General features: G+C 36.7%; 2 protein-coding genes across 2 annotated transcripts; both read right to left on the bottom strand.

Annotated features, from left to right (window-relative positions):
- Positions 1–672: 672 nt before the first annotated feature.
- Positions 673–9,190, bottom strand: LOC113427500 (vomeronasal type-2 receptor 26-like). The gene is made up of 4 exons (XM_087947270.1): positions 9,045–9,190; positions 8,398–8,689; positions 2,223–2,349; positions 673–1,574 (listed from the first exon to the last, which is right to left on the bottom strand). Exons 1-4 carry the CDS (start codon positions 9,188–9,190, stop codon positions 673–675), a joined length of 1,467 nt encoding a protein of 488 aa, XP_087803396.1.
- LOC148129286 (vomeronasal type-2 receptor 26-like) lies at positions 5,412–6,251 on the bottom strand. Its single transcript, XM_087947271.1, has one exon. It carries the CDS (start codon positions 6,249–6,251, stop codon positions 5,412–5,414), a length of 840 nt encoding a protein of 279 aa, XP_087803397.1.
- Positions 9,191–14,766: the final 5,576 nt, after the last annotated feature.

Raw genomic sequence — 14,766 nt, 5'->3', positions numbered from 1 at the left:
CCTTTTGTTTCCATTTATTTCAACAATTCCATTCATCTGAAAACCCACTATTAAAAGATTAATTATCTATCTAAGAATCATACCTGAACATTAACACAAAGACTTGCTGCAAGAAAAGATGTAGAATAAAAAAAAAGTATTTAAAGTCAAACATAATACAAATGGGGGGTTGAAAATGTCTTGTTATAGCATACAATTTTCTTTAAAATCTTAGTAGCATTTCTGGATTTTGGCATTTGCCTGTAAATCCTGTGAATAAACTTTGTATTTAAAGCATGCTCAGCTAAGTATAGACCCTAAAGAACAAATATATGATTTCAGCCAGGACTACTTCCAATTATGCTAATTATGCCATGATAGCCACATTTGCCTTATTGTAGTTTCTATAGCTGCTGTAACTCAGAGTCTATATCCATATTCATAATTTCCTCATATACCACTGCACCAACTAATGAACTAGGTTCATTTTATTCAGAACATTACATAAATACAGCAAACCCATTGCAAACTCCAGTACATAATAGTTATATCTTTGGCTGATGCTCTGGATCTGTTTCAAGCACCATGAAATTAGACTATCTGATCTTTAAAGAACCCCTCAGAATTGATGCCTCAAGGGATTTGTCTCATTATGCCACTCCCATGTTGGCTAAATACAAAAGGCAAGATTGCTTAAATAATTCTCTTTATGAGATGCTCCTTTTTATTCAGATGAGGCCTCATGATGATAATGTAGCATTTGGGGGAAAAGACACAAGCCAAAAGCCCAGTGCTGGAGGCCAGGAGGGAGAAGATCTCCACAGCTACCATGTATTTGCCTTTGGTGCTCATGTAGGCTGGCACAAAGGACAACCAGACACTGCAAAAAATCAGCATGCTGAATGTGATAGATTTGGTTTCCTGGAAAGTGTCTGGTAACTTCCTAGCTAGGAAAGCTGCAATAAAACTGACTATAGCCAGGAAACCCATAAAAGACAAAACACTATAAAACATGACAACTGACCCTTCATTGCATTCCACAATGATTTCAGAAATGAAGGAATGATTATCCATGTCTGGGAAAGGGGGTGAGGTTGCTAACCACACAGTACAAAGAAGAAATTGAATAAAGGAGCAGGAGAGAACAATGGAAAGGGATAGAGTTTTCCCAACCCATGTCCTCATCCGTGATCCTGGCTTGGTGGCCATGAACGCAAACACCACAGTTATAGTTTTGGCCAACATACAAGAAACAGCTACAGTGAAGATCATCCCAAAAGAAGTCTGTCGAAGGAGACAAGTCACCTTCATGGGTTGACCAATGAAAAGTAGAGAGCAAAGAAAGGAGAGGAGAAGGGAGAGGAGGAGGGTATAGGAGAGGCTGCGGTTGTTGGCTTTGATAATTGGAGTGTTGTGATACTTCCTGAAGATTCCTAACACCAATATTGTGATAAAAGAAAGCACAAGAGCCAAAGTCACTAAGGTGGTCCCCAAAGGTTCTTCATAAGCTAAGTAACTTATATCTTTTGCCATGCATAAATCCTGCTTGTTGTTTGGATATTCATCTTCTGAGCACTGGAAACAGTCATCTAGATCTGATAAATAAAATATACAGTCACCATTAACCATTTGAAGCCTCCCTTGTGCATGCAGAAACAGCTTTATGTCAATCTATGCCTCCGTGGATGTAAGGCTTTCCATTGGTTGCTTTCCATTGGTTGCTTTATGTTATAGGTTTTATTAATGCTCTTGCTAAATCCTATATTTGGACTGATTTTAACTGTGTTATTGTAATATAGGTACTGATGAGTCAATATGAAATGCTTGCATCTACCTCTGTTCATATTTTTGAGCCCTCCCTATTTCGTATTTCAGATTTTTTTAAAAAAATAAATGTATTATGACTTTGTCTCATGGTATGATTTGTTAGTATAGATGTTGTTGATTAAGATGAATAAACTGTCCATTTATATGACCTTTTTTTTTCTAGTTCACACATTGTGATTATATTTATAATCACACATTAATTATATTTTAATAATTAATGTAGAACTCAGGAGAAAAGGAACAGCTTGTGTATAAGAGAAACTACAAAAACAATATTTTGGAAGTGGATTTTTGTTTGCTTTTTTGAAAAACTGGCTAAACTTAAAAGAAATTTTAAGAAGAATCTTAAATCAATTGAACATACTTTGATATCCAAATGTTCAGATACAGCCAATGTCTTTCTTGGGATCTCTTACCTATCTGATTTGTGATCTTTCCTTCTGGGCATCGAGTGCAGTTATAGCAACAAAATGATTGCCCTTCAATCTTGGCCTTGCGGTAACCTGGATTGCATTTCTCATTACAAAGTGAAACAGGCTGTTCCTTTCCAGAAAAAGAAAAAAAAAGATGTTTCAACAGAGAAAATAGGACATTTCAAATATTGGAGATCTGGAAATATTTTCAATTGCCAGGTTGAACAATTGATTCAAGGAGAATCTACCATTTTTTAAGGATATGCTGTGGTCTGTTGGCTACCAGCCCTTCCAGCAGCCAAGTCAGAGGAGGAGGAGGTATAGGAGTCAGGGTCAGCATCAGGACAACCTGGGAGCTCCGAAGGGAAGAGGGAATGGAGGTGGCAGAGAGAGACAGACAGAGGTAGAGCCTGGGCCATCCATCAGCCCTCAGATGGAGAGTCACAGAAGGCAGAGAAGGGGAGAGCAGTGGAAAGCTGTGGGTCAATCCTGGGGAAGGAAGAGCTACCACTGTTAGTGAGGCTCCAACCTAGCTCTGGGGATAAAAGGTAGAGGGCAGAGATGAATAGGTGTGGCAGATAACTATTCATCTTCAAGCCGGATGGACTTGTTAGCCCTGCAAGATAAATGTTTTGCCGGGGCTGCCAGCATTCCTAATACAGTAGAACTTCTGGCCACGACCATAATTTGTTCCATAAGTTTGGTGACTCCTTCATCTTCTAATGTTTCATCTTCAGGAATTTCTGAGTCAGGGGTTGTGTTTGATCATCACCCCAGTATGTGTTCATGACCAGATTCAAAAATTTTATTATTCTTTGGGTCAGAATCTGATTTGGTTGTGGTCAGAAGTGTTCGTGACCAGAGGTTCTACTGTAAAGGAATCTTTTGAGTTCACATCAGAGGGTTTGTCATGTTTGGGAAGCTGGGTCAGAACAGAATACTGCAGTATAAAATAGGATTATAGGCAAGGATGGGATTTTACTGGTTTGGGCCAGTTTTGGGCAAACCGGTAGCTGCAAAAATCAGCTGGGAGCAAACAGTTCTTGCTTTCTAGCTAATCTAAATCACATGGCACAGCTGATTCCCCCCACCCTCACTGTTGTACTGCTTTGCCCAGAAGGCTTTCCTGAGGCCCAGGAGGTTATTTTTTTATTTTTTTTATTTTTTTGCCCACTGGAAGCAAAAATGGGGTGCAGGGGGGGCAGCCCACTCCTGCCCCATTTTTGCTTCCAGGAGGTTTCCCTGAGGCCCAGTAGGCCAAAAAAACTACACCCACCCAGTCACATGACCACCTGGCCATGCTTACCTGACCATGCCCACCTAGCCATGCCCACAGAACCAGTAGTTAAAAAATTTGCACCCGTGATTATAGGATTATATGATTTCTTTTTTTCCCTTCTTTCAATTGTGTCTGGTTCATAAATAGTAGTTGGACAAGTCCCTGCAGTTTTCTTGACAATATTTTAAGAATTGGTTTGCCACTGCTTCCTTTCTAAGGTTGAGAAAAGGTAATTGGTCAAAGCTCACCCCACTGGCCTTTCTCTAAGATGGAACTGGAACTCATGGTTGCCATGTTTCCAACCTGATTTCTTAACTGCTACACCAGACTGATCCATTTTTTAATATCTTCAATGTGATCATGTAGGAATATGCTGAGTCTTAGGAAATAAATTTACTATATTGTTGCATTTATTGGTCAGCATGCAATTTTTTTAATCCAACAGAGTTTGTTAATGAGATTGTCCAGAGATTGGTACCCTACAATGAATTACATTTTGTGGACCAAACTCTCTGATATTTGCAATGGGGCCACAAATCGCCATTAATAGTTTTATTTCTTATATAGGAAGCATATTAATATTCATTGGATGAATGGATTACAATGGTGCTAGAATAAGAATTTGCATCATAATTTCCAAGTCTTTCCATTACTAGAAACTAAGAAAGAAGCAGATGACAAACCATCCCTGTCTTTCTGAAGGACTCATTGTTTTCCATATAATTATACTGAGCACAAGGATTACAAGCAAAACAAAACAAAAAAAAATTCACATGTCTGAATATCTGTGCCATTCACATTAAAGTTTGAGCTGTATAACACTTTTGGAACAGTGGGGATAAAGTGGGGAAAGAAATGCAACATGAGTCAAAAGAACATGAACTCTACCTGATTAAACAAGCTGGGCCAAACCACATCATGTTCATAAATAATCAAATGTTTGTTGGTGGTTGCCCATGGATCTATCTTTCCAACTATCTTTCTGAGAAAGGTCTGGTTTGAGGAAGTGATCCAGTTTATTATGTCAAGTCCACCCAGCAATTCACCATTCTGGTCAAAATAAATTTTTTCTCCAGCACTATTGTTAAATGATATACTTTGTAGAAAGCGGTGGAGCTAAGCAGTAGTCAAAGAAGTGAAGACATATATATTTAGTTACTGTCAGTAACTAAAGTTCTCTTTCAAAAAATTATAATAATAACTTAGCAAATAAAAATGTTCACTAATTCCATAATATGACTTGTGAGATATTTACACTTATAGAAGTGAATATCTGTGAAACAATATTTTTATGCAAAGAATAATGCCATATATTGAAAAAGAATCAATTGTATAAAGATGACATAATGCATCATTAAGTAAGTCTAACTATTTATCAAAAATACAAAAATTATAATAGACAATACAGTAATAAGTAATCTACTGAATATCTGGATCAAACACACACAAAAAAATAAGCTGATGTTTACCCTTTCTACTTCTTGCCTTCTTACTGAATATCTATTTTTAAGAAGACTTTTATGATAATAAGATATTCCATGGACAAATAATAAATTGGAAGAATTTATTGTTAATAAGACAAATATGAGAGGTCTTGGGGTTCCTAATTCATAATAACCTAATATACTTATTTGTTCAATACTTTAAAATAGGAAAAATAGCACAAATATCTAGAATTACCTCATTTCTGAAGAAGTAATTCAGATTATAGAATTCAGATCTAATAGGAAAGACTATTGGGCTATCGTTTTAATACATAATGTAATACATATTAATAATATGTAATTAATAATATGAAATTAATAATAATTTCATTGAATATAAATAGTGAAAATTACTAGAGGTCACTACATATCCAAGCAGCTCAAAAATGAAAATGCTGATACCTATCCTATGTTACTGTTTCAATATACCTAGTGGAATGTCCTAATTATTCTCCTTACCATCCATGACTGTTGACTAAGGAGATTCTCTCTCATCATTGTTCTTTGTTGGCCTTGGAAATAATACATGGTATGCAAAGCATGTGCAATCGCATAGACAGCATTGTAGATACTGTAGCTATGGGCAGTCATGCTGGTTTCAAACACAGATGCAGGGAGAGTCTCTAGTTTCTCTTCCCCAGTGCAGATATTGTCATCCTCTTTGTCTGCGATGGAAGATTGGAGCAAACAATTAAACATCTGTTGCCAGAACTGAATTAGAAATCCATCTTCCTTATCTAAAACCGGGCTCCTCATCTGAACAAATTTCTGGAAAGCCGACACTTGTTTTGAGTGTATTGCAAGTGTCATAGAGCCATGAATGAAATTAAGATCCCAATATCTTTGGAAAGGAACAGACGAGAAATCTACCTCTGCTGTCATAAACCAAACCTTGGGGTTATATGGCATATCATTATATTCTGAAATTCTGAGCAAAGCCCTTAAATTTAGCACACTCTGAAATCCCCCCAGAAACATCACTATTTTAGTAGTACTCTTCAAAACAACACTTAAAATATTGTATGATGCATGCATTGTCTTCTCATCCTCACTGAGAAATCCATTTGATATTTTTTCTATAAATTCAAAACAGATCCCACTTCTGGAAAACATGGGAATAACATTCCTCAGCAAGTTCTCAGCTATGTTGCCGACATTAAGGTACAAAATCCCAATCCAGGTCCAACCAAAATGCAAAAAGAGTTGGAGAAGTCCATGATACTGATGATCGACCTTTGGGAGCATCCAGTAAAAGAAATGACTTTGCATGGTGCTATTTGTCTCTGGGGCAGAACTATATGCAACCTAAAACAAACAAGGTGATGAAAAATACCAGTCACACCATAAATTGTGGGTCTTTGGTGTATTTTAATATAACTGTATTAAATACTACTCATTAATATGCTATATAATATTAACTGAACTTAATTTAATTAATGTTTCAATTTAATCAGCTAACAACTTTTTAGTAAGCTGGCCATGTAGAGCCCACCAGCATTGAGCCTCTGATTATCCATGTCAAGAGTGAAACTTTGGCAGCTACGTGCCTTGTCATTTCTACATGCCATTAGAGAAAGGTGGGGAAGTGTTAGTTACAAATGAATTAACTAGAGAAACAAAACTTCTGCAGCTCCACAGAAGCTTGTGAGAGTCTGGAAACTTTTCAAGGATGTCTTAGCAAGTGTGCAATTGAGGCAGATGGTTCCCATAATAAAGGAAAATTGTTTACTTGGTCTATGTGGAGGCCTGGGTGTTGGCTGGGAAAATAATTGTTTAATACTATGAACTGGGACTTGAGGATCTCATAGTTTTATCTCAACTTTACTAAGCCATGTATTCAATATACAGTAAGCTTCTCAGAAATGAAACAGTCCTGGACTTTTAGTTGGATACTGAAGCTGGATGTTGACAATCAGATGAAGTGGGTGGGACACATCATCAGAATGGATGGCCACCACAACAACACACTCAAAACCTAGAAATGGTGGTAGACTTAGAAGAAATCCTCCCATACTACCACCTCTTATAATACTAGACAACACAGAATCAACAGTAGAGAACTTCAAGGTTCAATTTCTAGGTTCTATCATATCACAAGACCTAAAATGGATACCTAACATCAAAAACATCATCAAAAAAGCACAACAAAGAATGTTATTTCTGTGCCAACTCAGAAAACTCAAACTGCCCAAGGAGCTGCAGATACAGTTTTACAGAGGAATTATTGAGTCTGTCATCTACAGCTTTATTACTGTCTGGTTTGGTTCTGCAACCCAACAAGACAGACATAGACTCCATAGAGTAATTAGGACTACAGAAAAAACAATTACTACCAACCTGCCTTCAATCAAGGACCTGTATAATGCACGAGTCAAAAAGAGGGCTGTGAAAACATTTACAGACCCCTCACATCTCGGACATATACTGTTTCAACTCCTACACTCAAAAAAATGCTATAGAGCACTGCATACCAGAACAATTAGACACACAAAAACAGGACAGTTTTTTCCTGAACACCATCATTCTTCTAAGCAAATAATTCCCTTAATACTGTCCAACTATTTACAAAGTCTGCATTACTATTACTATTAATCTTCTCATCACTCCTTATCGCCCATCCTCTCCCACTTGTGACTATAAGACTGTAACTTTGTCGCTTGTATCCTTACAATTTGTATTGACTATTTCCTAGTATGATTTGATTGCTTATTGTACCCTATGACTATTATTAGGTGTTGTACATGATAATTCTTGACTCTTGATGAATGTATCTTTTCTTTTATATACACTGAAAGCATTTGCACGAAGACAAATTCCTTGTGTGTCCAATCACACTTGGCCAATAAACAATTCTATTCTATTCTATGCCTTGCCAGTTGCTCTAGTGTATGGGAATTTGGGAAGGCTTCAAGATTGTCCATGCAAGGACTACAAAGATGTGATGTCCAGCTAAGAAAAATAGAAGTTATGGTTTCTGACAGAAACTGTCGATGAAACCTGTGGTAGAAAGCCTGCACTAGCTTTGAAAAAAAGAGGACACTAAAAACTGATCAAAAAGCATGAGTAGGACACAGAATAACACCCACAGTTATTATAACAATGACTTCCTGTGCTGCCCCGCATTCTGTAGACTCTGAACCTCCAGACTGGAACTGGAGTGTCACCTCTATGTTTAAAGGTAAGCCACACAATACCATGTCTTATTTGAACCTGAAAGATTGCTATATATACAGCTATACTTGTTATGTTTGGATGCTCTTTCAAGAGTTCAGCTAAGATTATAAAAGCTACATTTGTTTTTAAAATTTATCCAAAAGACAATTCAGTGAAATGTATTGCCCACAATGAAATATTAGAACACTAAAATATTGTTAACTGACCCCAATCCCCAATATATGTTAAGCAAAAGACTTACCTGCACAAACTTGTAAGCTGTCATAATGGTAGCCATATCAAGAAATTCAATAGAACTTGGTCCTCCTATGACTGCTATCAGATTATTCTGAATGTGACACTTATAATTAGGGATGAATCCATCTGGTGTTGAGAGGAGTTCCATAGCAGCAATACAAGTATATCTTGGAAGAAAATAGTTATTGTAAATGTTGAAGCCTAGTGTCATATTTGTTAAAATTTGGGGATTTTTATTAATCTCCTTTACAGCAAAAACAACAGCCAAGATGTGTTGGTAGCTCTGTGACAATAATCTACAATGAAATTTACAAAAATAGTTAAGTATTCTCTGTATAATTAGTTCTGAAATAAAGTTTTCTTCTTTCCTATGTTCAAGCACTAGAAGAATAATGTATTTTATTATAAATATTTCTTGTCTGTTATTGAACTAACATTAAAATGATTTATACTGTAAGACATATTGTCTACACTGAACAGAAAGAGGTACCTTTCTGAAGAAAAATAAATAGATGGTATAGTACATAATTTTAAAAATATTTTGTTCTTCACATGCGACCAGAATCATACTCTGTAGAATGTCTTGTGCAGAAAATAAAAAGCAAGAGTAAGGAGATGTAGGAGGAAGTTTTAAAATAGCTAGTTCCTCACATGTGTACTACCAAATCATCATTACTGGGATGACATCTGAATGACATCCTTCCAGATATAAGGAAGGTCTGAGAAATTACACCGCCAACAATGAAGTCCCCAGCTTGATAATATTTATGAGGAATTGTTTCAGGCTGAGTGCTCATGCATTTTGCTATGGGAACTTTGCCAACGCTCTTAGGGAGGAAGAATAATATGAGGAAACCAAGAATTACATCTACATAGAAAATCATTTGTGAAAAGGAAAATTTCCCCGGATCCCACATTATTATTAGCACACCCTTGAACTGCAGAGCAAAATGATGGATTGAAAGCCAGGTAAATGTAAATGCCAGGCCTAGGATATAATTCTATCTCTATAGACCATCTATTTCTGAAGGCCAGAGGAGATGCTTAAAATGTCTGCCAGAAGTAATAATGGCCCTGAGAATTCCCCAGTTTGCTGAAGAAGTTCATAATTATAGAGAAGATAATGAATGACTCAAGAGTTACAGAGGCATTTCTGTTTTGTGCTTTTTTTTGCAAAATTAATTTCTTTTGTAGCAAAAACTCTACTGTCCCCAAGAGATGATTCCTAGCCATGCTGAATTTTGACCAGTGAAGGACATACAAATAACATCATTTCTATGATACTGTCAACTTGTAAAGCATTCCTGGACTGCTCTTGAGTAGCCAAAGGCAGGAGGGGGGAAAGCTCATAAAACTATCTAGACCATTATCTCTTACATTTCCAATACTTGTTAGAAGTCTCTCTCTATACATTTTAGCTAATCTATCTTTGATACATCATTTTATAAAAATGTTTTTCAAACAATAATCCAAAGTAAACTTTTTATCAATTAGTCCAGTGATCCCCAACCTTTCTTATGCCGCAGCCCGGTATCCCCAACCTTTTTTATGGCGCGGCCCGGTACCGGCATTAGCTGGGCGCCGCCATCTTTTTGATGAAAAGTGCTTCGGTGACTTCACCGGAAGCACTTTTTCATCAAAAAGATGGCGCGCGTCTCGTGAGCTTTTCTGGGTAGAAATGGCTTTCTACCCGGAAAAGCTCACTGAAAGCTGCGCCGCCATCTTTTTGATGAAAAAGTGCTTCCGGTGAGCTTTCTACCCAGAAAAGCTCACCGGAAGCACTTTTTCATCAAAAGATGGCGGCGCCAGCAAACCAGCGCCCGGTAGGACCTGTTCCATGGACCGGTACCGGTCCGCGGACCAGTGGTTGGGGACCCCTGAATTAGTCCATACATTCTCCATTTATCTAGTGTTATGATGTCAAGTAGAATTTAAATGCTGGGTACCATTGTATTTCCACCAGTGGAGAAAAAAATGTTGACAATATAGTTTAATTCACTCTTTTTGTTAATTGCTCCCTTTTATTAATATCTGGTCTAATCATAAGGGTGTAACATTTGGGGGAAAATATATAAGCCAGGAGCCAGCACTAGAGGTGAAGATGACAAAGATCTCCACAGCTGTTGTGTATTTTTGTTTGGTGCTTATGTAAGCAGGCACAAAGGACAGCCAGACACTGCAAAACACCAGCATGCTGAAAGTAATTGATTTGGTTTCCTGGAATTTGTCTGGTAACTTCCTAGCTAAGAAAGCTTCAATAAAACTGACTATAGCCAGGAAGCCCATAAAACCTAAAACAGAACAAAACATTTCAATGGATCCTTCATTACATTCTATAATTATTTCACTACTTATTGACCATATATCAAAATCTGGGAAAAGGGGGAGAAAATCTAAGCCATACAGTACAAAAGGTATTTTGAATAAGAGAACAGGAAAGAACAATGAAAAAAGCCAGACTTTTCCCAACCCATGTCCTCATCCTTGATCCTGATGAAAGCAAGAAGCACAATGATGGTTTTGGTTAACATGCAAAAAACCGCCACCGAGAAGATGATTTCAAAAGCAGTCTGTCAAATGACAGGTCATCTTCATGGGTTGACCGATGAAAAGTAGAGAACAAAGAAAGGAGAGGAGGAGGGCAATGAGGATGATATAGGAGAGACTGTGGTTGTTGGCTTTGATGATGGGAGTGTTGTGGCTAGAAAATCCCTAGCACCAGTATTCCTTGAAGTTCCTTGAAGGATAGGTAAGTTACATGCCTTGGCAGGAATATATCCTGGTCATTGTCTGGATACTGATTTTCTGGGCATTGGAAGCAATCATCCATATCTAAACCAAATGTTTATATTTAAGTAAAAAATGTACCAGAAAGCTTGGAATTCTTTTTGTTGATGATGGTACCATTATTAATATAAACCATGTGAGTAACTGTTATGATTGACTTTCGATGAAACTAGTTTTTCTTGGCCTAGGTTTCATACTAAAGTTTACATTGTTGTCAAATATTGCTATGAAAGCCTTTCTTTGTATTGTATACCAGATAAATTACAGCTGTATACCCCCTCCCACTCTCCCTCGCCCCTCCCTACCCCCTTCCCTCCCTTACGTACTTACTTATATTGATTTTAATAATTTCTCAGGATAATATTTTCCTAATTATATTGAAATATGTGATTCAGCCTTCCATCCTTCCAAGGTGGGTAAAATGAGGATGCAATGTGCTAAAATGTTGAAGGCAATATGCTGACTCTGCAAACCACTTAGAGAGGGCTTTAAATCACTGTAAAGTGGTTTATAAGTCTATAAGTATAAGTGCTATTGCTATATGTGTGCATATGTATGTGTGCATATGTCTTTTGGAATTGACACTTCAGCTGAAATCTTCCAACTGAATTTTATTTTGAGTCACATATACATATACAAAAACTCTCTTGCATGAACTGAATGGTTGGAGACCCAGTACAGACTCCTAAATACATTCTTCTTTTTTTTCACAATGAACTTACCTGCACCAACTTTTAAGGTGTCATGATGGTAGCTCTATCAAGAAATTCAGTAGAACTTGGTACCCCTACGACAGCTGCCAGATTATTATAAAGATGATACTTATAGTTTGGGATGAATCTATTTGGAGAGGAATTCCAGTGCTGCTACATAGGTGTATCTTGGATTAAAATAGTCATTATAGATACTGAAACCAAGGCTGATGTTGGGTAGGACCCGGGGATTTTCATTTTCTCTTACTAGCCTGTTAATACAGTTTCTCTCTGTATCATCCAAATACTGAAGTGTTATGGAGATATTTAAGCCTCTTTTTTTCTTACTTTGAACTGAAAAAACATTAACAGCCCTGAGAATTCTTCACAGACTTAAAGAAGCTGAAGACATATTCAAAGTTCATAATTATTGAGTATTCTTGGATTAATTTACTGTAAATATTCACTGGATGCAATACTGTTGAAGACTATTACAACGTATTTTTACTATTAAACTATATATACCAATAACAACTCCAAAACCCAGAAAAAACAGATTACCCATAACAATAAGGAAGCTTCAATCCAAAAAGAGATCACTGTGGCAGAAAAACAAATCTGGTCACGTTGCCAACTTCAAAAGCCGATACAAAAATTTATGCCACCAGATAAAGACTGAATGCACCAATTATCACGTTAAACAAGAGGAAAACCTTCTACGCACCAATTCCACCCACACTTTCTACAATTTTGTAAACAACAAACTAAAAGACACAAGATCCATCCCACCCCTGAAAGGACCTAATGGTAAAGACTGTAATGATTACACCATTAAAGCCAACCTCTTTAAAACATTCTTTGGCTCAGTATTTATAAACAGCAATGGATCATGCCCAGTATTTCCTAGTCGAACCACAGACAACTACAATGATCTGATACATATCAATTTTACAGAAGACAATGGTGAAAAAGCACTACGCAATCTAAAACCATCTCTATCTATTGGACTAGACGGAATATGTGCCTACTTCTTAAAAAAGCTATCCACTGCCATAGCCAAACCTCTAAGCATAATCTTTGAAAAATCTTTCAGGACCAGCTCCTTGCCAAAACTATGGTCACAAGCCACGGTCATCCCCATCTTCAAAAAGGGAGACTCCAGACTAGTTGAAAATTATAGACCAATCTCTTTATGCTGCGTCACCTGTAAAGTCATGGAATCAATTATTAACCAATCCATTATCCTCCACTTAGAGACAAACAACCTACTCTCTAAAAAACAATTTGGTTTCAGAAAAAAACTATCCTGTAATCTGCAACTCTTACACTGCAAAAACATATGGACTACACAACTCGATCAGGGCAAAGCAATAGAAGCAATCTACATAGACTTCTATAAAGCCTTTGATTCAGTGGTACACAACAAAGTACTTTTAAAACTAAAATCTTATGGTATCTCCAGACACCTGCATAACTGGATAGAAGCATTCCTGTCAAACAGACAACAAATGGCCAAAATTGGGAACGTCCTATCAAATTCTGTACTTGTCAACAGTGGTGTCCCCCAAGGCAGTGTTCTAGGACCAATTCTCTTCATACTCTATATAAATGTGATCATATTAAGAGCAACTGCATCCTCTTCGCTGATGATGTAAAGCTATTCAACACCACAGACAATACTACTACCCTCCAAAAAGACCTCGACTATGTATCAGAATGGTCAAACAAAAGGCAATTTCAAATCTCAACAAATAAATGTTCTGTCTTACATTTTGGCAAAAAAAATAAGAAAATAAAATGCAGGCTGAATAGTCAAGACCTTGTTGATGATCCAAACTCTGTCAAGGACCTTGGAATAATCATCTCTAATGATCTAAGTGCTAGAGCTCACTGTAACTACATAGCCAAAAAGGCATTAAGAGTTGTTAACCTAATTTTACATAGCTTTTTCTCTGGTAATATTACACTACTAACTAAAGCATACAAAACATTTGCCGATCTAAATATAGTATATAAAATCATACATTGCAATGTCCTACCTGTCCATGAATACTTCAGCTTCAACCATAACAATACAAGAGCAAACAATAGATACAAACTCAAGGTTAATTGCACCAAACTTGGTTGCAGGAAATACGACTTCAGCAACAGAGTGATCAATGTCTGGAATACTCTACCTGACTCTGTGGTTTCTTCCCCAAACCCCAAAAACTTTAAGCTTAGACTTTCTACTATTGACCTCACCCCTTTCCTAAGAGGTCTGTAGGAGGTGTGCATAAGCACACCTACTGCCCCTGTCCTATTGTTTCTTTTATTTTTCTTATATGTATCCATGTATTCATAACTATGTTTTTACTTATACGTATTATATTGTAAGCAATTGTCAAACCAAATAAAATAAAATAAATAAATAAAATAAATTCTGATGCAATAATTTCCTTGTAGTACAGAAAAAGGAAAATAATACCACTAAAAGCAACATTTAAATACTAGAAATTCACATAGGAAATGTCTTAAATTCAAATTCTAGTAGTTTTCCTGAATCAACACAAGACACTATGAAATCATAGACTTTTCTGAGAAAGTAAAAATATCCTTCATATTGTGATTTATTTTATTACCACCTCCACAATAAAATTACCTAGAAAAATCATTCATATTATATCTTTAAAACAAAATGGATACACACACATTATCAAAAGTACTTGACCACTCAACCTACTATCACATAATCAACACAAGCTGTAAAAAGGACAATAATGTCATACTTCAAAAATTTCTCAGAAATCACCTACACATTATTGCAACTACATGGCATCAACATAGCACACCAATCAAATTAAGTTCTCCAAAACATTCTAGGTGAACAAAATACCCAGCAGCCCCAGAAAAAA

This window comes from Notechis scutatus, chromosome Z (assembly GCF_049901735.1).
Source record: "Notechis scutatus isolate UNSWTSFEM ecotype Mainland chromosome Z, rNotScu1.2, whole genome shotgun sequence".
Lineage (NCBI taxonomy): Eukaryota > Metazoa > Chordata > Lepidosauria > Squamata > Elapidae > Notechis > Notechis scutatus.
Note: the sequence above shows the minus strand (reverse complement) of the source record. Positions and strands in the feature narration are given on the sequence as shown.